The sequence below is a fragment of the Mauremys mutica genome, chromosome 6, assembly GCF_020497125.1.
Source record: "Mauremys mutica isolate MM-2020 ecotype Southern chromosome 6, ASM2049712v1, whole genome shotgun sequence".
In the NCBI taxonomy this organism is placed as follows: domain Eukaryota; kingdom Metazoa; phylum Chordata; order Testudines; family Geoemydidae; genus Mauremys; species Mauremys mutica.
In genome coordinates, this window is record NC_059077.1 from 122,589,016 (window position 1) to 122,616,811 (window position 27,796).

Here is a 27,796-nt window from a genome sequence, read left to right on the forward strand (position 1 = left end):
TCCCACCAATGAACAGAACAGCTTCTTCTGCCCTCCTCTTCTCCCCGGCTCCCAGGGATTAGTACAGTCCCTTGCCCCGGGGGATTCTGGGATTTCAGTGCAGTCTGTTGTCCCTCTATAGCAGGGAGTACAACGTTCCTCACCCCTTTGTGCAGCAGCTTCCAGGCAGCCATTTGCTCACCCTTGGGCCCTCGCCTGCATGAGCAAAGTCCTTCCGCCTCAGGGGGCTGCGGGTACCTTCCCCCCGCCCAGCCGGGCGTCACCAGCACAGACCCTGGCCTCTTTCATTCTCCCTTCTGCTCAGAAGGTTCAAGCCACCTTCCCTCGCTGGCTGTTCACCCTCACTGGTCTTTTCAGGCCTCGTCTCGGTCCCTCGCAGCAGGGAGCCCCATAGCGCCAGCTCAGAGCTGGGTCTCTGGAGAGTATCCCCAGCCAGCGGCTGTTCTCACCTCACCTTCCTTTACACTGCACTTTTAAATCCTACTTCCCTCTTCCCAGCAGGCCTTGCTTCCTCCCAGTCACATGCTCATGCTGCGGACTACAACCCCCAGTGTGCCTTGTCTTAAACGAACCGAGGCCTTATGACAGAAATCCTGGGCCATGGCTACCCCTCATGGCCAGCAAAATGTTTGTTAGAGAGGCTCCAATTAGAGGCTTTTATAAATTTATCAGATTTGGGCATTACATGCTTTTGTATGTGACAGATGGCTGGTAATGGACATATTTTTAAACTAGAAAATCTACACTTGGGAATGGTGTATTTTGCAGTATTTTACAGCAGATTATAGCCTCACACAAAACAAAGGAGTAGTGAATATTGAGCTCATATGAATGCACAGCTGGGCAATATTTGTCAGATTAAATTTTTTCACCAAAAATGGGTATTTGGGGCGAACAAAACATCGCATGAATTCGTGTCAAATTTGCCAGATTGTTTTGGTCGGAAAAGAAAACAAAAAAAGAAACAAACAAACTGAACCTATTTCAACAAAACATTTTGACTTGGATTCAAAGCAGCTTTGTTCTGAATTTTGCTTCAGTTTTATTTAAAAAGGTAAAAACGCCAACAAAACAAAGTGTAGTTTGACCTTGATCTGAAAGACTGTGGCCCCCAAACTGAAAAATCTGCTACTTTGCACAGTTCTAGGTGACACCTCTGCGCACTTGCTAATGACTATTTTATAACTCAAAGCGCTTTGTGGGTTTAATCGGCTCCCTCATAATTAGAGCACTTTGTATTGTGTTTTTAAAGTACTCAGAAAGGGAAAGATCACTGCAGTGGAAAGAGCTAGGCTATTTTACAATGGAGGAACAAGCCTCTGTTATGAACATATTCTCTGTGATGATATAAAATACCTCACCGGTATAACAAAGCATGCATACTTGAATTGCAATATGAAATCAGCTGTATAGTAAGATGGAGGAAGCATTTGGCATTGTGGATTCAAAGGCGACTGGTCTACCTCCACATTTGAGTGTCAGGATTGTGTCACTGCCATCAGCAATTCCCCACCACCACCATGTGTTTTGTTCCGCTACCTTGTTGATTATAGGCCTAGGGAACAACCACTATGATGAAGTTAAGATGGTTGAGAGCAGCGGTCATGTACTCCTTGTACACAGTAGGTTGCAGGGCTGCTACTCCTGTACAAGATATGGACTAGCTATATCACTTTCACCGTGGAGAGAGATACCAGAGATGTGTTCTCTTAAGTATACAGTGCACTGCCAGGTCTGGCTGTTCCCAGCTCGGGAAAGGCAGGTTACACAGGAGACCACCTAGTGGCTGAACATTATAATACCGTGTAAATATTCCTTCGCCATAGAGCTCAGTAATTCAGAGGAAAATACACTATAGAGATGTTGTACGTGTTCCCATACAGATCATCAAAACCAGAAAAGACAGTTACCGTTTAACTTAAAAGACATCCAACAATGTTAATGCCTAGAAATGCAGAGCTAAGGCCCCTTAATTCTGCATCCTGAAGTGAGACCTTGCGGAGGGGGAAACTTTTAGCTTTCAAAATAAATGATCTAATCAGGGGTAGGTATTTGCCATGGTTTCTGCTGAAGAAGAATTTAAGTTAAGAATGCGGGGGGAGCTGACACTCAAAATACTCAAGTGTAGCTCACACCCAAGAGTTCAGTGAGTTAATGCCATGGGACGCTAGAAGAGTCTAACAGGGCAAAATTAAAGTTGAGTGGTTGTCCTAACTATGCACTTCCATACCTTAAAATACTCCTGCCTCTTCCTTCTTGCCATACACCTCTGTGTGCATACTACCCAAATCCCTCCCTCTCCTGCACCTCTAGCTATACATATGTACACCCGAATACCCACCTCCTGCCTGTATGACCACTTGTGGAGCTCTGGTGCAATGAGAAGCTTTTAAAAAGGTACGTAATGATAAGATGCCATTATTTTCCATAACTGAAAGTTTGTCATGAAGAAAGGCCCACTTTCTGAATGGCCATTCATTGTTCTCAGCATGAGCAAAGCAACATCTGCCTTGAGGGAGGTGGGGGCGTGGGGAGGGCCTTTGCGGTGGCAGGTTGGCAGCTCCGTGCTGATGAAATGGCAGCACTTGGAAAGAGGGCAGTTCACTCTCGTATCTCTCAGCGTCTGCTGACCAAGAAATAGAATTCTAGGAGCTTGGCTCTAATCCACAGATGGAGCAGCTAACACTCCTCAGACTACTCTACTTCAACGGGCAAGTGTCTTTCAAATCCTTAGCTAAATGCCACTGCAGGCGAATAATGCCATAGGCTGGGTCAGTGTTTATAGGAAGGCTGGCTTAGCCAATGAATTCCATAGGGTGGTTTTTTCTTTATAAGTTCTGTATTAATGAAACTATTATGATGTTCCCGTAAGGATCCATCACCGGCTCCCACTCGTTGAAATTCTATCCTGAACTGTTACTCTACTATTTCCTCCCTCCTATACACTGCTATGAGCTATAGTGAATTTCCTCTCCCCCAGTGCTTCCTGGCTTATAGACATGGGGGATTCCAGGAGCGCTGAGCATCCACAGCCCTACATGGGAGTTGCAGGTGTTTAGCAGCTCTGAAAGCTCAGGCTTGGGGTTACCATATGTCAAACATACTGGTGTGGCTTTTGCTGCATGGAAAATTTCAGCCTAAGTGGCTAAAATCTAAAAGCACTGAAAACAGGCTATTATAATGGACAGTGTCCAGCAACCTTCACCACAGGCATCACTACCCACTCTTCCTGTAATGCTTTTCATTATCTAGGCCCCTGCTGGGAAAGCCCTGAGCCCCCAGGATGGTGGCACCCTTATTCAGTGACTCACCATAAGAGCAGTGGGTCCGAGGTTCTTTGTGCACAGAGCCTTCACCTATGACAGACAACCACTGTGATTTCTAGGATATCCCGGTTTATCGTGAGGGGATATCAAAGACAATAGAGAACGATAAACAATGTTTGATTCTTGTAAAGGATGGGGATAAATTAAAAGACTAGAAAGGGAATTGGCTCCAGGATGTCAAATAACTGACCCATCGCACTGCACTCTGAAACATGCCCACTAACAATAATGCACATGCTCCCAGTCTCTGCGCCCCCTCCCCCGGCTTAGCTGGATGTGAAGGGTGGGTGTCCCTTGCTGGGACAGTGACAGCCCTTGCTTCTGGCTGCAATGGGCCCCTGGTGTCCTCAAGTCCTGGCCCCTGGCATAGCGGGTCTGCAGGGCACACTGGTGCAGTGGAGCGTTGGGGCTCAGTTGCTGTCATGGAGCTAGGAGATGTCAGTAATGCCAGGCACGGGGCTAAACACTTTGTACTCTCTCCCTGTCTGCTGAGGTCATTCAGTGTTGGCGGGATTGTTTATCTGCTTAGCAGATTTGTTAATAAAGGGACTTGTGATAAATTGCAGTTGTTTTTCCAGTGCCCCTTGGGTCTCTTATTCTAATACCATTGGTAATAATTTTCCAGGTGCTGTAGCTGTTTAGGAGACTGAACTCTTACCAACCACTGGAGTCTAAGAAATTAATCAATACACCAATTGGACTACACCCAGGTCCTAATTATGTATGAGCATTAAAGATCCCAGTTTTCCAGAAGGTGGCATATTGGTCCAAGGGTCTTCATCAAAGGCTAACCTTCCTTTGGTTAAGACTTTAGCTTGTCTAATCAATTGAGATGGAGTCCTAAGTTGACCCAACTCATCCCTGATACTACCTTAAAGGACAGAGAGGCGATTAGTAAGGCGTTAAATCATTCCACTGACTACTGCATTAGTCCAGTATGACCAGACGGACTGCGTACGTTTATTCAGAACACGCGACAGTAGTTTACATACAGGTTACTAGTGTGTATCTAAATTGTTTTCCGGTCGGGAGTATCTATGCATTTCCTACTCCGGTTTAGGTTCTGCCCATGGCTTTAGCAATCTTTCTCCCCTTCCTGACCATTGAAGACTCTCTTGGAAGGGCAGTGAGCAGACTGTGCTAGCCTCAACTAGCATACTTCTGTTACAGCTAAATACCAGGGGCAATGCAGACTAGGGGCTTGGGGAGAACAAACCACTTATCCTTTAGGGAGAGCGCACCACATTCCTGGTGCACTATCCACACTCAAGCTAGAAGAGCCTTTAACAGGCATTTATATGCTATTTACAACCAAGCTTTTCCCCAATTGTTCCCAACTGCCAGCAAACTGAAAAGTCAGTCATTTGCCAAGCGCTCGGCAGTGCCAGTGTCTTATCATGCACTTTGGTTTGGCTGCAGTCTTATCCCAAGTAATTACTAGTCACAGAAAGATGCCCTTGCTACAGGGTGGTATATCAAGGGTGATATAGCATAACGCGGTATATCAAGTCAGTGAGTTTAGCTTTCTTACAGAAAACCACTAACATCTGAGGATCAGTCATGTCCCATGGAAAGGGAATTGTGAGACTGAGAAATGCCTTTTCAGTTCCCCCACATCTTCCTAAGAGGAACGGTCTACTACCCATTACTTCTCTGACTCTCTGCACAGACAAAAACAAAAAACCTGTTGTTCCCCAGATGATGAGACAGGAGGGTGGAGGAAGGTGGTGGGAAGAATTTTGATACCTATTGTTAGGACTAGTAGCCAGGAGCTTGGATCAAGCAGCTGCACAGGGCTTTGATGAGGCTGAGCTTGTTCAACCCTTAAGAGGAACCAGGGATTCAGTATTCCAGGCTTTTAGAAAGCCAGCCTCTTGTGTGATCCCATGTTGTGTTCTTAGTCTGAAGTTGTTTGACGCCAGTTGTCTGACTAGAAACAGCCATCACAATGGGGCCCCTATCCCAATTGGGGCATTTCAGCACTAATAGTTACTAGCAGTAAATGTTCTACCATATTAACTTGGAATGAGAGGCTCACACTTTATCAATCTCGCATCAGGCTTCTTGTCCCACCAGGCTTTGTTACTTAAAAATTAAAATATGAGGCTAGGTTAAATGAGACAGGCAGTAGATAGCAAAATCCATGTTTAGAGGTTTTTTTAAAAACATCACATTAACGTTATTCCTTTGAAAATTGCATTCGGGTTACAAAAAAACAACATTTTAACATGTTTTTCAGGGAATAAACATTGGTCCAAACTATTTGACTTTTAAGAGACTGACAACTTCAAGACACAGTGATCTAGTTTCTGGTCTTAGAAATTGAATCACAAGTGTAATTCCTTAGCAGGCACCTGCAAAAGAAAGGAAGGAAGGAAAGAAAGAAAGAAAACTTTAGTTCATTTTTTCCATTCCATGCAAATGAATTTGTAGAGTCATCGCAATGTTCTAATCCTCAGTTCAGCTACAGCTGCAGAAATATGGGGGTACTCATAAAACAGAGTTCAGGGTTAGTGCCCAAAACTCTCACTTGTACTGTCTGGATCCTGCTCTGTGCATGCCTCTACCACATAATGTGTTAGAGCAGTCCTTGGGCTGCTCTAAGTTACTTCAGCCATCACTAGCCACAAAGGGCCATAACCTCAGCCTAGTATATCAATTTAGTACCAGACGCCCTGCCCAGTAACCAGTGCCCCTTTCTCAGCCACAACCAGCAATAAGAGTATGTAGCCAGAAGCCTTTGGGTCAGCTCTTTGGGTAAATCCAGCTTACACTTCCCTGCTTTCCTGCTGCGTTGCCACAGCTTGTTTCTGTTTGTTCCTCGACTCACACCTGGGCAGTTTAACACTGTTACAAAGTTTGAACCTGCAGACTTTACCCAGGCAAAATTCCCATTGACTTCAATAAGAGTTTTGCCTGAGCAAGTCAAGATCCGGCCCAAAGATAGCACCTTACTTTGTGACTGAATGAGTCCTGTGACTGTCAGTTAATGAAGCATTGCATGCTGGGACCTGTACTCTCAATGAAGCACCTGTTTTTAAGAGGGACCTGGTTAGTCCCCCTATATTCAGGTTATTTATCACTTTCCATTTTAAGAGATTCTTGCACCCTTCTGACTGGAAAGCTCGCACCCACTTCACTGTGTGCTGCAGACCTTTGAAAAGCAGGAGGGGAATAGCCCTCTGGCTACTTAAGTGCCTTGTCTTCAATCCATTCAGCATTTTGGGCAGATGAACTGCTCGCCACCTTTCCCTCTCCTTTGCAGTTTCTGACAGCAAGCCTGAATAGCCCAGCCCAATATTCTGGAGAGCCCGGTCTGCAGCCCACACTGCGCTGGGAAGGGCCAAGACCTGCCAGAGCCGGACTTTGTAGGGCTGGGAGGAGGGAAGTGCACAGAGCTGGGCTTCCTCCCCACTCAGTAGCCCATGCACCACACGAGTTAGTAAGTCCCACACCTCTGGTGGAGGGCAGGTAACCAAGCCAGGCTTCCCTGCCAAGAAGTCCCCCTGCTTCCAGCACATGGCATCAAAGGGCCAGTTCCTCCACCCCACGGGCACTATGTGGGGCTAGAATGTCCCCAGCTCACAGGGCAGGAAACTAGGCTCGGCTGCTCCCCAAGCACCCTGAAGATCCAGCACGTGACTCATTAACACACCCGGAGAAACAGCCACATCTCCTCCTGCCAGCTAATGCAGTTGGAAGCGCAGCTCCAATTGTAGCAGTCGGGCTTCAAACCCTGCTGGCGCCTCACGATGGGGAGAGGCTGTTAAGTACTGGAATCTGTTTTTCTCTTTTCCCTTTGTACAGGCAGGGAGTCGCAGCTAACTTAGAAGGACTTTATTTAGGTGCCAAGTCAAACACTTGAAAGTTAGGAAACGCCAAACTTCCTGTTGTCCAGGCAACCTTAAATCTGCCCTTTTGTATGTATCCATTAGGATGGTCTAATGCCATGACATCCTGTTTTTCCACAGGATATCAGCCTCATTACGGCATAGGATGGGGACGAGGGGCAGAATTAAGTTTGCACATCAACCATAAATCTGGCATTTTTAACTTCTAAGTATTTCACTTTGCAGCCACACTCTTACTTAATATTGCATACAAAAGAACGGTTAATTAGGTTGCAATGACTTTGTTGCATTAGGAAATATGCAGCTGACTCTTACAGGAGGAGTCTGTTAGTTTCTTAGCGTACCTGTCTGCAGCACTGGCTGGAACTGGCCAGACATGCAAATCTCTTCCTGCTTCTGACGCACAATGCGCTGGATGGCTGGGGGGAGCCCACGAGGGTTGCGTGAGAAGATAAGGGAGTATCCATCATCACAAGTGCCATCCTCTTTCAGGCTGCGGCAGGCGTAAGTAATGGCATAGTTGTCATAATCGGTGTCAATCACCCAGTAGTTGTCCCCTGAAATATGAGAAGAGCTTGTTAGTCCTGGGCTGTAGGTAGCTACGTAGGTGAAGATGTCTGAGCACTCCAATCTAGCCAACTCAGGCTTTACAAGAATCAGTGGTGGGAAGGCAAGTCAGCAGATTTCAAAGTGTGCGAGCATGTGTGAGTGTGAGTGAAACGACTGGAACAGATTCCTAAGGGATGAAAGATTCTACCACTCAGAGTCCTGACATCTGCATCTTTCTCACAGAAAGATGAATCCCATGCACTGCTACAGACTAGGGACCGAATGGCTGGGCAGCAGTTCTGCAGAAAAGGACCTAGGGGTTACGGTGGACGAAAAGCTGAATATGAGTCAACAGCGTGCCCTTGTTGCCAAGAAGGCTAATGGCATTTTGGGTTGTATAAGTAGGGGCATTTCCAGCAGATCGAGGGATGTGATCATTCCCCTCTACTCAGCACTGGTGAGGCCTCATTTGGAGTACTGTGTCCAGTTTTGGGCCCCACACTAGAAGAAGGATGTGGATAAATTGGAGAGAGTCCAGTAGAGGGCAACAAAAATGATTAGGGGGCTGGAGCACATGACTTATGAGGAGAGGCTGAGGGAACTGGGATTGTTTAGTCTGCAGAAGAGAAGAATGAGGGAGGATTTGATAGCTGCTTTCAACTACCTGAAAGGGGGTTCCAAAGAGGATGGATCTAGACTGTTCTCAGTGGTAGAAGATGACAGAACAAGGAGTAATGGTCTCAAGTTGCAGAGGGGGAGGTTTAGGCTGGATATTAGGAAAAACTTTTTCACTAGTAGGGTGGTGAAGAACTGGAATGGGTTACCTAGGGAGGTAGTGGAATCTCCTTCCTTAGAGGTTTTTACGGTCAGGCTTGACAAAGCCCTGGCTGGGATGATTTAGTTGGGTTTGGTCCTGCTTTGAGCAGGGGGTTGGACTAGATGACCTCCTGAGGTCCCTTCCAACCCTCAGATTCTATGATTCTATGATTCTATGAGAAACGCTCCCGTTCAGCCATGAGTTGAGCTTGATGCAATCCACCCCGTGATTAGCTGTGGTACACACGTGGTCAGACCAGATGATAATGATCCTTTCTGACCTTCGACTATAAAATCCCTTTTCAACTTCTACCTGGAATGGGAAGAATTTCAGTGGTTTTCACCACCAAACTTTTTTCTTGGCCCCTTTATGGACCTGCTGCACTGAAGTCTGTCCAAAACACCACTGGGAGCAAAACTGGGGCTTAGGGTATAGAAGATTCACTGAAGCCTCATGGAACTATCTTTTTGCACCAGTAGATCACAGATAGCTTTGTTTGATGAAACACAGTTGAGCCTTCCTAATCTACACAACTTATTGCTCATGCCAAAAAAGGGTTTATTACAATACTATATGTTGTCATGAAGTTTTTTCCCTAGGTTTTCCTTAACTTGGCTAGATATCAGGTATTAAAAACAAAATTAATTGTCCTAAGTAAAGGGCTTTTTTACAATTAGTATTTTTTTTTAATTATTTGGGTCCTGATTCTCCATGTTTAGCACACACAGAACTGATTTCAGTAGTAATTTTGTGCAAATGCAGAAATGAGCCCTTAATTGATACCTCCTGAATCCAGTAATTCATTGTGGACTATGCAACTGAAATTAGTGAGGTTCTTCCATATGTTATGGAAACATTGGTTGATACTCTATAGTTAAGAGGTTGAATCCCTGCTATAAGTGCAAAACTCACTTACATATGAAAAGTATAGTGGAGTTGATCTAGTATCTTCTCAAATTACAGCATTTACCAATGGCCCAGAAAAATTATGTATTTACTAGTACATCTGTTAGTTTAGCAATTCAAATTTAAAACGGGTCCTTTATGAAATTTAGCACCCAGTGTGAGACTTTGTCTCTAATCTAATTAACAGACCAAACCAGCCTCTTTCATTAATCCTAAAAGAGGAGTTTAAATGGAGACCAGGCACAAGATTTCAATGAGTTCAGATGAAATGGAGAGCTTGGTCATTTTTTCCCATTTGTCGTAAAATCCTCTAGCTCAGCAGAAGCCGAATGATACAATGATCAATTCCAGAATTCCATGAAGAACTGCCCTCTCTCCAAATGACAGCCATCACCCATTGTTCTCCAGGATTGAGGCAAAGTTGCCCTCAGTTTGTGGCCATTTTGAGAAGGATGCCATTGTAATACTCTCACTTCTACCATTTGACAGTATAGAAAAGTCAAAGTGTTTTGTTTAAATTAGGAACAGCAGCAAGCTGCAGATACAGCCTGTGACACAAGTCTGTCTTTAGCATGTACACAGGGCCTGAACCAGCAAGAATTCTAGTCCAAGAATTTGCATGAAAGTAGTAAAGATTTATAAGACTGCCCCATTAAAACAAATTAGTCCAAGAAGGGATTTGGTTTCTCCTTCTATGGATTAGGCCAGCTCTTGGAATTCTCTGTGCAGTTCCACTGCAGGTCCACTAACTATTGATGTGGCAGCGGTGATTCTGTAATTAGCATGAGTTGAGTTTTGCACTTGAAGAGGAGGTTCAGCATCGAAGAAGCAGCTATATCTTCCCCTAAATTACAGCAATTGGCTGAGCACAGAATTTTCTGGAAATTTACCAGTTAAAATGGGCCCTTTAAGAAATTTAAAATCCAGTGTCAGACTAGCCCATTTTAAAAAACTTTTCAGTTAAAATGTACTGGAATCTTGAGGATATAGAGCAGGGGTAGGCAACCTATGGCACGCGTGCCAAAGGCGGCACACGAGCTGATTTTCAGCAGCACTCACACTGCCTGGGTCCTGGCTACTGGTCCGGGGGGCTCTGCATTTTAATTTAATTTTAAATGAAGCTTCTTAAACATTTTAAAAACCTTATTTACTTTACATACAACAATAGTTTAGTTACATATTATAGACTTATAGAAAGAAACCTTCTAAAAATGTTAAAATGTATTACTGGCACGCGAAACCTTAAATCAGAGTGAATAAATGAAGACTCGGCACACCACTTCTGAAAGGTTGCTGACCCCTGATATAGAGTTATATTTATTTTTAGATTCCATAGTAATTTTTTTCTGTTCTCAGTGAAAGTTTCTCCTAAAGCAGAGACTGAAGAGAACAATGGTAGGCATAGAGAATTCAATGAAGAACTGCCCTCTATCAAAATGGCTGCCATCTCCTCAGAGATGGTTGGCAGTTTTCCATTAAAAGGAATTTGATGGAAAATGCAGTTCCTGCCAAACTGAAGTTTCCTGTGGGAAAATTTAGATGCTGTCAGAGTTTTGCAGTTTTCTAGTGGGAAAATTTGAAACATTTAGTTCTTGGTTGATTTGAGCTGAATACAAACTTTTCCGTTTGTTGAACCAAGCTGTAATATTGGTTTCAAATCATCTTGACACTATGGTGTATCTGTGTAAAGTGCGGCAGTGCCTCATGAGAGTTGTTGTTAGAGTGATTCATGTCCCCCATTCCCTACGGGCTGGGGCTCACTGACTAATTACATCTCCCATGATGAACCAAGATCTCTCCTATGACGGTGTCACATGGTGCTCCGTTGGCGTCAAGGCATCAAGGAAGATGCAGTTCAGGCAGGGAGCAATGAGAGCACAAGTCACCCAAATGACAACTTCCATGAGGCAATGTGACATCTTAGCTTAATGTTGAACTTGTTTGGAACCAAATATAACATTTTAATATTTCCATATTGAAATGTCAGAACTTCACGTTCTGCAAGACATTCTAATACTTGGACTTTTCACTCTAGTAGGGACAAAAACCAAATGCAAAATATCAATTTCCTGTGTGGTCGAAATTCTAATTTGTGCTCAGCTCTGCATGTCAATGAGACAGCGTCTCTGCCTTCTTAAAGAATAGGGGACACCATTTTCCTTTCAGGCAGCTATTGCTTCACTCATGTGAAGAAAAATGGGAAATGGTGGCCATTTTGAAAGGGGCAATTTGACAAATTTTGCAGTAATAACAAAAAATCTCTACAAAAGGTACCTGTTGCACCAGAGCAACTCCACAGGTGCATCGGGTGGGGGGGTGGGGGGGCAGGGAGAGTGAAGGGAGGGAAATTAGAGTATGTGTATAGGATAACAGAGAGAGTGGAGTGCAAGAGGTAACATTTTCAGTTTACAAAGCAAGGAGATTCCCAGATGAGCAACATAAAAATGTAGTTAAGGTTTAGTACTTCTCACCAGTTTAGGAAAACTGCATTGCTGGGCTCCAAACCAAGTGTTATCAGCCCACCAAGTTAACACTCAAGAAAGAAATCCCAACATTTTTGGGTATGGAAGTGCACAGTTAGGGCACCCAAACAACCTTATCCCTGCCCGGGCGTGACACCGCGAGGGGGCAATAATGCAGAAGAGTAAATTATCTAGAAAAAATAATCAGTTTAATCTGGGCCCACAACCACAGTTAAGGCTAAATAAGTTTGGTACGGTGTCACTACAGCACACGCGCATTTCTGCTGAGGGGAAGACTTTCAGTTATGGAGAGTAACAGGGAAGAAGGGACAATTAATCCTAGCAGAAAAGAAAAGAAAAAAGAAAAGAAACGTAACCTAGGTAGGAAAGTAAGGGAGCTTTAACTCTATGGGAAGTTTGAAGGGTCTGTTGGTAGAGTGCAGGGCGTTTGGATGCCCATGCAGTACAGATATGGACATACCCATCTGGATTTCTTAACAACTCAACCTTATCTGAATTTCCTGAGTCGATAACACTTGGTCTTGGGATCAGTACAATATCCCTGCAATTTAGTTTAACCAAAATTAGTGATATGTCCTCTAGCCTTAACTCCATTTCATCCTGGGGTGTGTCTGGGAATATACCAGCAGTAATGACTATATTAATGTTGCCTAACACTTTCTAGGTTTTTCATTTTCCTAAGACGTTGCCCCTGTTTTTACAGCTTTGTTCTTCCATCCAGTATGTTTTGATGTCATTTATTTACTGGTGCACTAGCAAGATATTTCTTCAGCACTCACTAATGGGGAATCCTGTCCAGCCATCACAGCTGCAGAGTCTCCTCGGGCAGGGGAAGCGATATGGGAGGTGCATGCGGGAATTAGGCAGGTGCGTACACCTGTCATGGCACAAAGAGTTCCTGGGGAGTGGGGCTTCAATCCTGAGGGCAGCTAAGGGACAACCATACGATTTTCCTCCCATCACCACCCGCCCAGCAGCTTTGGCCAGCTGCTAGTAGGAGGATATGGAGGTAAGTGTCAAATCCCTCCCGCCCTACACAGCTCAAGTTACCAGGCTGTGCGTGGGGAAGGCCTGCAGAGGCTAACAGGAGCAAGCAAACCTCCAACTCCTGAAAAACATCATTTCCCAAGTCCAGACAGCCCAGAACTGTATTGATACCCATCTACTTTACAGCTTTGTGCTGTGACCCACCTTTGTAAAATAGATTGGTAATAGCTTGGTGCTTAAGGGAGTCTCTGGCTCGTCTCTTTTCGGGAGGTAGAGAGCTTTCTTTTTCTTGGAGTAGGCTTCCCCATCATGTTGTGGGGAGGAGGGGTTGGTTAGGGTAGAGAAGCTATGGGGAGCAAGGATTTGCAGTGTTCTCCAAAGATCAGCCTCTGGAGTTGTCTCCCAAAGTAGGTTACACAGCCAGATCCCCCCCGTTCAACAGTGCAGGGTCCCCAGCTCTCACGCACTTCGCTCTAACCTGTGCGACCTGCAATGTCCCACATGAATGCAACGGTCTGGACAGCTCATCCACTGAAACACGTAGGCCTCGACACCAACGAGCTCCAAGCCAACACAGCTACCCCAAGGGGATGAAATTCACTCACCTCCACTGGACAAGTAGCTAGCCAGACCTTGGTAACTCATGTACATCTTCGCTGGAGTGGTGGGGTCCGGGACTGTGTACTGAGCAGCCATATCAGCACAGATCACCCAGAATCTGAAACAGGAGCAGAGATACTGAGGATGAGACTCTACAGTGTGTATGTTTCAATGCACAAAATAATAGCCCTGTTCAGGACTCATACAGGTGCCTGACTTAATTCTAACAGACTTAGCAGGGCCATGTGCACTGTTCGCATTTCAAAATAGTTCGTCATTAAGTAAAAGCCACTCCACATCCTAGCACAGTGCTCCTTTCCCAGTCGCTACGCAGAAACGAGTCGTGGGCTGCACAGATTTTGAGAGTGGCACTGGGAGTGCAGAGAGATGGTGGATCTGTTACCCACCTCCACACCACAGAGTAAGTCGTGTGCACCCAGAAACGGCAGGAAATGCATTCAGTGTATTGGACTATGGCTCAGACAAAATCAGACTCCCACTGCGCTACATGCCGCCCAGAAAAATAGGAGTAAGAGTCTCTGCTCCACTTCTGTTGTTCACACAGGATTCAAGCAGGCAGAGGACAAGGGAGAATGGCAGTAAATGGCATGGTACAGGCTGCAGGCAGCTCTTAAAGGCTCTTGATCATTCAAAGGGATATCACCGGTTGCTTGGTTTCCGTTGAGCGTCATAACTAGCGTCTCTTGAGGAATTTGAGGGTGGGGAGGGTAGCAGCCTTATGGACTAGTTTAAGGCAGGAATTCCCTATATAAGGAGAGCCATGAAAACAATCCCTGTGGGCGACAGGAGGAATGGATTCCTGGACAGTGAAGGCTGGTGTAGCCGGCAGAGCAGGCACCAGAGATGGGATGTCATAGGTGGACAGGGCCATTGAAAATGACCGGCAGCTGCATTTCGCCTCTGGCTCCCCATTTTCCACACTGAGCTCAGGTGGGGGGAGCTTTGGCCAGAGGGCGCGCTCTTGTCCGCTACACCTCGCAGAGCCTGGCGGGAGCTGGCTGTTGAGGAAACGAGTTTCAGCCGCGTGGACAGTCAGATTCTGCGAGTTAGAGGGAAGAGCAGCAGGATGTGGGGTACGGGAGGAGGAGCTCAGAGGCCTGAGTTGCGCAGGAGGAGCAGGTCACGGGTAGCACACTCGTCTGGGACTAGCTCAGCATGCAGAGAGCGGCTGCAAGTCACAGCAGCCTCTAGGGAGGTCAGGTGCCCCAGAGGGACTGAACCTAACAGGCAATGATCAAGTGATCTCTCTCCTGCCATCCATCTCCACCCTCTGACAAACAGAGGCTAGGGACACCATTCCTTACCCATCCTGGCTAATAGCCATTTATGAACTTAACCTCCATGAACCTCAGTGCACCCATTGTCCATATTGTTGGCTAATGTTGAACAGCACTGGAGTTAGTATTTATCTATGGAAGGTCTTGGGTTTTTTTTTCTTTCTACATTGAGAAAGCTATTTATTCCTACTCAGTTTAGTCTCTCAACCAAGCTGTAATCCCTTACAGTAGCCACAGGCGATGGGCAAAAATCTTTATTTGTTTCCATCTGTCTATCCAGTGTCCACCCATATTATTTGAGGGCTTTGAGTCTTCCACAGAAGACTAACCAGTGTCAGGTGGAAAAATCCACTAACATAAAATCCACTTGGCCCCTTCAACCACCAAATTAGAAGCAGTTTGCCTTTCCAAAAGCTACATTGGTTTATTTGACGTTACCCTCTACGTTTAATGATTTTCTTAGCCATGCGTCTCTGTAAAGAAGCTACACCTGAGGTATAATTCCTAGGACCTCCGTTTGAATAAACAGGTCGAACGCTGTCAACCCTTCAATACAGTAATTGTTTTTAGGGGTTTTTTTGTTAATAGCTCAGCTCTTTTGTTCATTAGGTTCCTTAAAACTCAGAAACTCCATCTGGGCCTACTGACTTGTTACCATTATTGAAAACTTGGCTTTGCAAGTCCTGGGCCTCTGAACACAGACACATGGTGATTTTGTGACAGGCACGAAAGAGACCAGGCTGGCTTTGAACTCATCGTCACTGGCGGCCTAAATAGAAAATAAAGCCAGGGCCCTAGACGCAGAAGGTTTGATGTTTTAACGTACTGAGCTTTATTAGCTTTTCCTTCCTGAACAAGGTAACCAGGTCACGTCATGTGCCTCAGATACGTTCCCAGTCACAAATACTAGTGCATTCGATCCGGCGTGCGAGTGGCGGGTTCGCCAAGCACTTACCCAAAGAGCTTCACTCTGCCTTTGGAAGATGCAATCATTGTGCCATCCTCCTCGATGGTGTATTCAGCAGAGATGTTATCCTGAAGGAAGAGGCCTTCTGGGTCCTTCTTTGCTAGGGCATACCATTTCCCTGCATACTGAAAGGAAAGGAAAATATCCCAATTAATTTTCATTGCATGGCATGAACATCAGGCATCTGTAACCACCCGTACTGCAGCAAGCTTGTAGTTCAGTAGGTAGGTGCTATAAAAACCAGGGAAAGGCCTGTGCGTGCATTTGTTAGGTGCTTGGAGGAATGATTCCACTGTGCATTTGCACCTTTGACCTTGTGACAGGAGCTGGGTTGGTAGCCCTGGGTGCTGAAGTCTCAGTCCCAGTGCAGGTAGCAGCAGCGTAAGCTTCCCTACACTGCTCTGCTTACATGTCTCAGCCATATCCCAGACGAACCACGGCTGTAAATCAAACCATAGCACATTCTCTGCTCAGTCCTTGGCCTCTTCGCAACACGTGACCCAGTTAGAGCAAATTGCATGAGGGTTTTGGGAGCCACTTTGCCATTCATAAATTGGTGGGAACTGCCATCTCTTTTCACAGTTTCACTAAATAACCATTAGATGGTGACATGTGTCACTACTGAAAGGGACTGAATTTGATCCTGTAGGGGAGGTCCACACCCTTGTTAAAGTTCCTATGCAGAGAGGCAAGAAACATTAAGCATAATCATTAGAAACAGAGGAAAGGAGGCCAGTTTGGTGGGGGTGCTGGTGTTCGTACATTTGATTGAGAAAGAAGAAAATGCCAGGAAAAGCATCCCTGAAGACCTAGCAGCGCATGTCTTGAAAAGGAAAGGGAAGCTAAGCCAGCAGGGTCAGACCCACAACGTGTTAGCCATAGAGGACTAACAGGAGTAATGCACAAGGCTGAACACAAACAGAAGGTGAACATCTGCCTACGCCGCAACGTCTTGTACCCCTGCTCTGGAGCTTATGAAAATTGGGACATATATGGAGGGTTTGTGTCTATAAAGGAACGTATGGAGTTAAGAGGCCAGGTGATCTGGGAAATCCCATGCCTGTTACAGACTGAAATGGAGGCTGTAACTCAGGAACAGATAAATCAGGGGGATGCTCAGCCTTTAGTCAGAGCACGGGTTCCCCCCAAACCCTCCAGAGTTTATGTACTTGTACACTTATAAGACTTTGCATTGCCTCTCACAGCCCACCCCAAGGTGGGGGTCTAGCAGTGAAATGGGGAGGGAACAACTCCTGCTCAGCCTTACTTGACCCTTCCATGGGCCACCAAAGGCCCCTTCTGGAAGAGGTTCTACCTAGGGGGGCTGCAAAGAGGTTTTGGACTAGGGGAGGGCGGATTAGTCGAGATGTTTGATCCTGCCTTAATCTTTTGCTGTCCTAGGGAGCCAAAACATGAGATTAATGACTGAAACAGAGCCACATGCACTGGAGCAGAGCAGGAACGTTATCATCAGCGTAATAGTCTACAGTCTGGGGTACTTCTGTGACCCCGGTGATTGTAGTGTCTGAGCACCTGCAATGGACTGATTCTCTCACCACTCCTAGGAGGTAGATTGAAGTAGATTCGGTGTGGGGTTGGGGGAGCCAGCTCCAGACTGGGAAGGAGGGTCCCAGCAGTTCCAGGCCCCATGGCAGCCTCTCCAAGTCCTGCTCTCACCTCTGCCCTCCCTCCAGTTCTGCCACCCCTGCTATTATCCCTATTTTAAAGATGGGGCAACGAGGCACAGAGGCCCAAGGTCACATAGGAAGTCTGTGGCAGAGCAGGGAAATTGCATCCTCCACCTCCAAAGTCCCAGGCTGGTGCCCTGGCCACGTCCAAACCCAGATTCTGTTTGTTTCCTGTCCCAATGAATGGTTATCTATAGGTGGTCCTATACTTCAGCCAGAATCTCAGAACCAATCTTGAGCAGCTACTCTAAGGCCCAATTTATCTCCCTTTGATTCGCCGTGAGGCAGCTCCAGCTCCCAAGGGCCACTCCTGAGTGAGGATTTGCAGCTCACTAGCATATTCTAGATTCAAAGGAGGCAAGTCTGCAATATCGTTAACTTGGGGGAAATGACTGTCCTCTGTATTTAGAGTCAGGATGAGCCATTAATGGCAGCACATTAGGAGTCGGAGCTTTGGGACCTCCAGCAATTCAGCAGATGTTTCTAGGTCAAACAAGTTTCCTTATGAGAGAAAATTAACCATCATTTTGGATTTTTTGGGCTGAAGATCTTACTGAGCAGAAGGCAACAGGGGATTAATCTGGTGAGTCAACAGCAAACTAAGGAAACAGTGTTTGAGAGAATATATTTTACCTCTAAAACGAAAAGGTTAATTTCCCAGCTCATGTTGCACTGAATTAGTATATTATGCAAATTAAAGCAGTGATGTAAACAGTAGAAGCTACGCAGTTGCACTGTGCACAGCAGATGAAGCTGTGATAATTACCCTCTTTGGGTCGAAGTTGTCTTTCACAGAGAAAGAATCCACTGTACAACTTTGAGCCAGGCAGTGTTCAATACCGGAGAGAAGTGTTGCCAGGAAGACATACTGTGCATATTTCATTCTGGAAGACAAAAGCAAACATGAAGAGTTTCATACGAATGCAGATTCACAAATCTGAAGAAGGTTTTCAATCGAAGGCCAAAAACCAATCCAGATAGCATTTGAAATATACCAACTTCTGGGGGAGCAGAGCCAATGGTCTTTTAATTTAAACAGCTGATTGGTTTATACCTTTGTGTAGTTAATAGTACTACCAACCACTTTTTTATCAATTGCATTTGGGGTGGGGATGAGGACAACAATCAATCTCACTTTTATCAGCAAATTGTGAGTTTTCTACCTGTATGAAGATAGTCACTAAGATGGAAACAATGGAAGTTATTAAATGTAAGGTCAAGTTTAAAGTAAAATGCCTGCTTCTGCATGCAACAACTGGGAAAGTGAGTGCTAAAAATAGATTACAGGCTTTACATTTTTAAACTTGTTTCCTTTCATGTTACTCTAAGTACAGTATTGAACAAATCCTTCTTTAAGAAACCTGGTCAAGTTAAAATGCCTAAAACAAGTCTGATTAGCACATCAGAGCACAATCATTTTTGGTTTGCTAAATTAGTATTTTGCTTGCCACAAATTCTGGCATTTATTCCAGCTATATTTTATTGATATGAATCTAGCTGGAAAATGGATAGAGTTGATCACATTTTCTGCTTTTCCATTAACATTTTGTTTTGACGACAGTGTTCCAGTGAGCTCTAGTGAAGCCTCATTTGTCAGAATTAAATTGATTTCAAGTATTTACCATCGTTGATCCCTGGGACATCTCTACGTCCAGAAGGGTTATTACTTTTCATATGAGAGTCTCACAACCTAACCAAATGTTTTCTAGTGGCTTATTAAAACATGAAATGCATTTAACTTTTATACTAATCCCTCTCGTCACCTCACATCTGAGACAATATTCAAATGCTGGATTACTGACCTGCCTTTAGAGTATTACCACAAATTTGCCAAAGTAATCCCCATCTGCATTAACCGCTTAGCATATCCCCACTCACCCACACACCCACATTAAACTTAAATGCTTACAGGAAAAAAAAGTCTTCAGTGATTATCCTTTTATTATTATTACAACTTTTTGCAGGATATTCAACCCTTATATTCTGTTGTCACATCAAACAGTGAGTCATTTAGATCTTTTAAACTTCATAATCTTATCCCTGTGGAGCCCTAAGCTTCCATAGAATCATAGAATCTCAGGGCTGGAAGGGACCTCAGGAGGTCATCTAGTCCAACCCCCTGCTCAAAGCAGGACCAACCCCAACTAAATCATCCAGATGGTCCCAAAGACATGCACCGTTAACTATTTTCCAGCTCAAGTTACACCTAGACTAACATATCAGCAAATGCTACTTGCAGTTTTCTGAGGAATATTTCACATAAGATGCCGAGTACAGTAGGTTGAAACGCATGGCAGGAGAAGCTGTTTCCTGAGCTGCTAACCTGCTTCTTTATTGAGAGAGACCTACCTGCTGGGATATTGTAGTTGGAGCCCTTCGAGCTTACTCCAAGTCAGTCCCTTACTCGGTGGTCAGCTGGGGAGTGTTGTGTGAACTGCCCTCTAGCTGCCTTTAAATAATGAATCTGCAAAGTCACTAATTGGTTATTTTCGCTGGTGTGCCTGAATAAGACCCTTAATCTTGGATAATCCATTATGTAAAAACCAAGTGTAATCCTCACAGTGGTGTGTCTGCCTGCTTCACTAATACCAACCCAGCTTTTCCATAATGGAAAAAGAAGACCAGAGGGCTAATAGGTCTGGTGAAGCAAGAGTAAGGACACCTCTGTCACATTCCACTGCCTGCCTCTTTAACATGTGTTGAGGGGGAACATGGACAGTTAGTTAATCAGAAACTCATGCGAATATGCACATGCCCCCAGTTATAGTCACTCACTCACCTGGGGTGAATATAATAGCACTAATTTTCCCAATAGATGTGATGTGTCATCAGCTAAGACCCAAAACGCCGAGTATAAAAATGAGGACTTTGCCCCAGGAGACTCACCATGTCTGTGTCCAAGTCCTGGAGTCCCCCAGTTTTCCTCCACATGGAAAAACCCCAAACACACACTATTCCCAGGTTGTCGCACCAAGACCCCAGTGCATTTGCAATGGAGCCAATTCCACCTCTCTTTTCTCCTCACTCCGTGTCCCTATTAAAACCTTTCACCTGTTGGCGCTATGCTTCACAGCAACTTAAACTAAGATTAAGTCAGAAGATGCTTGAAAAAAATGATTTGTACCATTTGTGTCCTCCTCAGCCTTATTCTCTCTTGTAGCCTCTTGCAATTCCCACCTGCGTATCATGGATGACCTGCTGCTTCCCATAGGTGGATGCTGATTTCAGGTGGAGGATATTAGGATGTGGGCCTCTCCACATTTTCATGGGCTGCTGCAGAGATGAGCTTTTCAGGGGTTCGGAGCAGTAGGGGAGGGAGCTTTGGCTTTGGTAGTTTGTTAGCAGCACCTAGAGCAATGGACAGGTGCCCCTTTATGTACTGAAGTAAAGAGAACAAGCCTGTGGACCTTCCCTAGCTGTACATTGCAACTGCGGATGTCTGGCCTCGAGGTCTGTGCCCAGTACTGCACACTTACGCGGGGGGCACAACTGCAGCCCTTGCTCTTTTGAGCACAAAGGTTGCTCTCTCCCCGCACCCTCGCTGCTGCAAGGCACCTTAAAGGCGCCAGGGAACACACAGGGGTACAGCCCTGTGCAGCCAGCAGAGCGACTGACTGCAGAGACGAGGGCACAGTTTACCTCCGAAGCCACGATTCAATGAGCTGCATGCGGCGGCATTCTGCTGTGCCTTCCTGCAGGACAGCTCATCCCAGAGCTCTCCCTGGAGAAAAGGCAGGTGCCTTTGCAGTCTTTGCCCTGTTTCCACAGAGCTCTGCACGCACTGGTAACAAGTCGCTTGGGAGAGATGGTGGCACTTAAACACTGGCCCACGTTAGAGAGTTTGGGGGCGTACAACAGCTCCCAGAGCTCCACAGAGGCCAGTGGGAGGACTGCCTACTTCAACCTCTTAGGGTCCCTCAGTGCTACAGTCCTGCCTCCACTCTGCACCCTTCAGCAGGGCTTTTGCTCATGGGGCACGACAAAGGAGCAGCCCCTGGACGTGGGGTGCATAGATACTAGTTGTGTCCAGCTGCTGTGTAAAATTCCTGTGCCTGCCACACCATCTCCATTTGCATCAAAGCAGAGACCAGGCATACGGAGCCCCTTCACTGGGGCATGTTCTTCAGTAGGCAAGGTGGTCTAATGGAAAATGCATTAGACTAGGAGTCAGAAGTCCTGGCTCTGACACAGATGTGCTAGGTAACCTTGGGCAAGCTCCTTCCCTTCCACGCCTGCATTTCCCTTATTGCCCTTTGTAATCGCTGTTGGGCAGGGATATCTTACTGACTGTACAGCACCTCCCACAGCGAGCACCCCGTGACCCCCCCTTATTTGGGACCTTAAAGGCACCACTTTAATTCGAGCACTGTTCTAAACCTTCGCCTGTTTTCTAGAAAGAGACCAAATGGTTGTTCTCCGAGCTAATCCTTCAGCCATTATGCTTAGGGATAAAAGGTCACCGTGGGTACCAGATCTTGGAGATCAGCAGTGACCCTGGAGAGAACACACACAGCTACTTCTTCCACGCCAGACAGTGTCAAGATAACAAGCTCTGTTAATTCAGGCACAAGGCATTATCTAAGACACCATGAACAAATCCCTGCTCCCAGCTATTTGGTCAACTTCCTGGGGATGTGAAACATTTATATATAGTGGAAAGGAAACATTAAGTCAATAAGTGTCCATATATATACACCTCTACCTCGATATAACGCTGTCCTTGGGAGCCAAAAAATCTTACCACGTTATAAGCGTTATGTCGAACTTCCTTTGATCCACCAGAGTGTGTGGCGCCTCCCCCTCCCCAAGCACTGCTTTACCGCGTTCTATCCAAATTTGTGTTATATTGGGTCACGTTATATCGTGGTAGAGGTGTATATAAATATATATATATATATATATATATATATGGTAACATGGGGCTTCTTAAAAAAAAGGCTTTTAATCAATTGGAGCAGTTAACTGTTCTTTGCAACACAAAGGTATTATGTAACCAGAATGTTATTTAGCAATAAAAGGACAGTCACCTGAAACAAATGCACAACCCAATAATTATCTTTTCTTCTAATACAAATAAAGTGGCTATTTAAGGACAAGTGGGTCTGGAGTATTTTCTGTAAATTAGAAGCATTTGTAAAGAACATACCACTTAGGCTGTGTTTTCCACTCGAACCGATTAGTATAGGTCCCTGCCAGACACTGGTGACACGTGAAGCCATACTTATGTGTCATGTAATCCCATTGGGTTTAGAGACATGCTACTAATAGCTAATTATAACACAAGCTTTTGGTCTGTTGCAGTAACATCTGTCACTGCACTGTGTACAGTTTGCAGCAAGGACATGTGTTTTGTTGGTATATTGTCTTCCAACCACATCAAGGTGGTTCAGAAAAAGAAAGGAATCCAGAAAAGTGTCAAGATAAATGTTTCTAAATCACCAATGCGCCAACCACTGCTGTCCAGTTTAATCCTGAATAGGATCAGTACAAAACAGTCCCAGCAAAAGGAGCTGAATGAAGGACGTGACTGCAGAACCCAGAGCATGTGGGGCCAGGGGAGAGGGGGCTAACGTAGACCCCTGGCATATGCCTTTATCAGAACAAGTGTTAGATAAACTGCTCTAGGATTTACTGGGATTGTTCTGCCTGCTCAGATTTAGCAACATGTACTAGGTCAGCAGTGGAAGGCACAGTATGGGGTCCCTAAATCGGCTCCTCTGTCAGGCACTGAACTCCCTTCCCCCCCTCCCGCTCCCACCAGCCCCCTGGCTAGCCATCAGGTGGTGCATTTGTTTGCACAGGTCTGTGAAAGCAACTCAATATAGGAGCATTTTGAGTTGCCCTTGACAAATATTGTGGCGGTTATTGTACATTGGGATGAGAGGATTTCCTTCCTCAGCTTTAGCTTATCTAGATCTAATTCATATTCTTAAAGAGACTGGAATAAAGGCTGCAGTTAAGACACCAGGCCTGGGCATCAGGAGACCTGGGGTCTATGCCAAGGCCTGACCCACTGGAACTATGTTGCACTCCCCCAACAAAACTTATGGTGCTCACCCACTGTGAAGTGCTTGGTGATCATGGGATGAGGAGCGCTGAAGATTTTGCTTATAGCTCACTTCCTCCGTTTTCCCAGTGAAAGAAGGGATGGAATTAACACAGACAGTAAGTCATTAGAAAGTTGTTCACATTTGGTTTGTGCGTAGGATTCGTGGACTTGTTAGGCCTTCAGATGAAGCACATCTAGTTCACTGCCCTGGCACTCGCAAGGAGACATTCAAAACATTACAGTTGTAATTACATACACTGAAATGCTTCTCCATCCCCAATAAATGACTGTAGCTCTTGCGAAGTGCCCTGAGTGACAGTGCTGAAGGCTAAATCCCGGTGTTTGCCTGAAGACCAGATACGGCTTGAATAGAGGCAATGCCAGTTTCTTAGCTGTAACCTACCAATGTGTCCTTGTGCAGAGACAGTGTCTCTATATAACACATCCATTCTGCTATGGCTTCTCTGCCAAGACTAGGGTGACCAGATGTCCCAATTTTATAGGGACAGTCCCGATATTTGGGGCTTTGTCTTATATAGGTGCCTATTACCCCCCACCCCATGTCCCGATTTTTCACAGTTGCTGTCTGGTCACCCTAGCCAAGACTGCCAATTACCATGGTGCAGTGGATGTCTGGTTACCAGGACCTGGACCTCAACCACAGGTTCACTTCCTCCCTGCCATATAACAGCTAAGAAAGGACTTCCAAGCCTGACTGCCCTGCCCTAGTCTTGAAGCAGTGATGTAAAAGGTTCCACAGCCCATAACCCCTCCTCTGCACTACCTCATCCCCTCACATTTACGTGTTAATGAGTCCAGTGGCAGTTACACCCATACACCCAAGGTCAGGATTGGACACTACAAAGCCACTGTACAGGTGAGTTCTAGGGTCTGTCATTTGCTTTTTCTGATAAGTCATTACTGCTTTTGAAACCTGCAAATGGTTCCAGTGGTGTAAAAGACGTATTTAAGCATAAACAACATGAAGCCAACAGTGTCAATTTCAAGCTGAGGAAGAGGCCAGAGAGCATAATAGAGCTGCTTGCTGTGCTTCATTTTAGCCTCCTTTTCCTGTCTCCATTGTTGTTATGGGCAGGTATATACTTTGCATTTCAAAAGCCCATTTTTTAAACTTCAAAGCAACTGCTGCAACTTGTTCCTTATTTGGAGAAGGAATTTAACCTGCTGGCAATGAGCAGAGTGCAGGGCACTTTAGTGGTTCTTTGAGTCGACTCAATGTTTAATTAGGACCTGGAGTAAAATTGATTCAAAATCTTGGAAGAAGCTAAAGAAAGTTAACCCACCACGAATACAATAAAAAAATTACCATCATACAGAAAGTGGCTAAAAACAGACTGAGTAAGGAACTCTATGTACATTTGAAGTCACAAGGACCAGGTACTGTCCTTCTACTAAGACAAAGGAACCTATGACTTGAGCTCAGACATAGACAATGCTCCTGTTTGTGGTTCTGGGACAGGGGGATTGATTTAAAATCAGAGAAAGTTAAAGCACAAAATTTAATCAGAATTTAAAATTAGCAAGCAGGAAACCTTGATTTAAAGCTTGTTTTGCTTTTGTATTTTTTATTTTCCAAAAGAAATGTTGTTTTTCTTTGGTTGGTAACCATTAAGACCTATTGATTTGTAACTAAAAATACAGCCTTCACACTAAATTTGGTAATTTTTGCTAACCTGGCAGATATAGCATATCTACAGCTATTAAAGCAATTATATAGCTTGACTTACATTTATTCATAATTTTAATTTTTACGTCATCATGTTAGAACTGATGAACGATGCATTTCATATTTACTAGAGGATTAAATATTTATTTGTTATTTGTATCAAGCTCTATTTGTATGGAAACTTGGAATTCAACACAAATGCTCTAAAACAGCATTAATTTTTTAGGGGGAGAGCTTTGGTTACTTAAATAAAACTAATTTAAAAGTGCTGAGTCCATAAGAAAAGTTTATCAAAACATGTTTTGCATTTTGTTCTTTAAAAACAGAATCTATAGTTAGTGAATCAAAGTTTCTGGTCATAATTGTAGGGCTATTAGATCTCATCCTTTCACACCTAGTTTAATTCATAGAGTGGAATAAGACAACAAAATTTCCTGATTTTTCAGCTCCCCAGCAGTTTCTTAACTTTGAGTGAGATAGTCATTGAACGAATCGAGTTGAATAAACTAAAAAGAAGGAAATATTCCCTCTGCACCTGCAGAAGAGGCTACAGCTGTTAAAAAGCTGGTTTAGCACTTCAGCTATTTCCAGTTTCTGCTGCTATACCAATGACTTGCAGCAGTTCAGTGGTTTGATTTTCTTTAAAAATGCAGCAGCAAACATGTACCGCTTAAAATCATTTAAACTAAATGAACAAAAAAATAGATTATAGTAAGTTTAAAATTGACAACCTCTGTTAAGGCCTAAACAAGTTTATTAAAAAGAAAAATGTATTTAAGCTAAAAAAAAAAGAAATCAACTTTTGTTATTGACCCAGTTCTGGAAAATAAAATGAAGTCTCCCAAGTCATTTTTGCAGGTGGTTTCCACCCCGGTCTCTCCATTCCCCTTATTTGGGGAAATGAAAAATGGTCAAAAGAAACATCAAACTCCTTCATATCTATATTTACATAAGAAAATGACCAACACCAATCAGTGCATCACTTTAATCAATAGGATTAAAATAGGAGTTGTCTGACTTCAGAAGATCCAGATCTTCCAGCCTCCACCACAAATTCCACCCTCATGTTCATTTAAAGTCTGTCTACACTGCAACTAAAAACCCATAACTGGCCCATGCTGGATGACTTGGGCTCATGGGGCTTGGGCTAAGGGTCTGTTTAATATTGTGCAGACATTTAGGCTCAGGCTGGAGTCCAGGATCTAGGACCCTGTGAGGTTGGAGGGTCTCAGAGCTCGGGCTGCAGCCCAAGCACAAACATCTACACCACAATTAAACAGTCCTTTAGGCTGAGCCCTGCGAGCCTGAGTCAGCTGGCATGGGCCAGCCACGGGTGTCTAACTGCAATGTAGACATACCCTCAGAGTCTGTGATAGTCAAGGGATGGCTCTCCTCTGCTGGTCTGCTCCAATCCAGAGAGACCACTCCACTGCTACTGGCCTGATCAGGGCTTACTGCAGAATCAGCTCTGCTGCTGTTGGTCGGGTCCTCTCCTACACAGTTGCTCTGCAGAGGGCACAGAGAGTCCAGGGAGAAAACACAGAGCAAAATAGGATTGTTTGAGTCCCTCTTCCTTAGGAAACAACTCCTGGTCTCTAGAACAGAGCGCTTCTCCTCACCTCCTGTTGAGCTTGTATTTCATCACCAAGCCAATGTCCACTACATGAGAACTCAGGCTGTCTCACCCACTCAAGGACATGTCCTGACAATTCTTATGGCCCTTGCTGAGTCCAGAAGTCAAAATATATTGTCATTTACACACACAAATTCCAACAAAAGCAATCAAACTCAGGAGGTTGAAGTATAGGTAAGCATTGCACCATAATTCATGTAGATTTAGCTGGACAACGCTGGCTTTTCACCTTCTCCCCTAACCAGAGAGCTCTGTCTCTGTACATCTTCTACCCCTAGGGTTAAAGTATTACATTTTTTAATATGCAGAAAATGGAGAACTTAGCACTTCCAGTTTACTGAGAACAGATTAAAAGAATTGTCAGACACTACCTTGAAGGAAAAGTTTCCAAAAAACCAGAGATCACACTGCCATAGTTCTGGATATGCTATGTATAACTTGTTTTATTCACACAAACACTCCTCCTGGAACAAGGGGGGCGGGTCATACAGCATGCAGGCAGTCCTTTCGTTCAGGTTTTTTTTTTTTAAATGGACTCCAGAAACTGAGGCAATGATTACATGAGAATCTCATTTTAAGCCTTGGGATGGACAGTGCTGCGTACTCTGGTATAACAGATCAGAGTATTAAATTCTCTTCATTTACCACATGGAGCCTTCAAAATGTATTATGTGTGGGCCATGTAGCAAAGAGAGCCTGAGACATAAGCCCTCGTATCAGAGGCCTGATGTGAGGTCTGAGGCCTGAACTAAAGTAGTGGTCAAGCCCTGCTAATATAAAACAAAGTTAGCAAGAGACAGGCTGTGAGCAGGCTCACAGAATCTGGCAAGAACAGGGCTGGTATTGCAAAAACACACACATTCCTGAGAAATGCTGGGCACAGGACACTGGCGTAAACACATTCCAGAAGGGTGGTACCAGAACACCCTGATACCAAGATGGTACAAACACATTC

The 27,796-nt window shown here is 44.8% G+C and overlaps 1 protein-coding gene across 6 annotated transcripts in view; it reads right to left on the reverse strand.

Annotated features, from left to right (window-relative positions):
* Positions 1-4,381: 4,381 nt before the first annotated feature.
* LOC123373351 (purpurin) overlaps positions 4,382-27,796 on the reverse strand; it is a 78,179-nt gene continuing 54,764 nt past the window's right edge. For 5 of the 6 annotated variants that reach the window (XM_045022347.1, XM_045022345.1, XM_045022346.1 and 2 more), the window contains 5 exons: positions 18,239-18,356; positions 15,773-15,909; positions 13,525-13,637; positions 7,522-7,734; positions 4,382-5,680 (listed from right to left, as the gene is read on the reverse strand). In XM_045022347.1, the coding sequence (XP_044878282.1) occupies positions 5,670-5,680; positions 7,522-7,734; positions 13,525-13,637; positions 15,773-15,909; positions 18,239-18,355 (591 nt within the window). In that variant the 5' untranslated portion in view covers position 18,356 and the 3' untranslated portion in view covers positions 4,382-5,669. Of the gene's footprint in view, positions 5,681-7,521; positions 7,735-13,524; positions 13,638-15,772; positions 15,910-18,238; positions 18,357-19,821; positions 19,876-27,796 lie in introns of those variants that run through there. The other variant, XM_045022350.1, reaches the window with a different exon arrangement.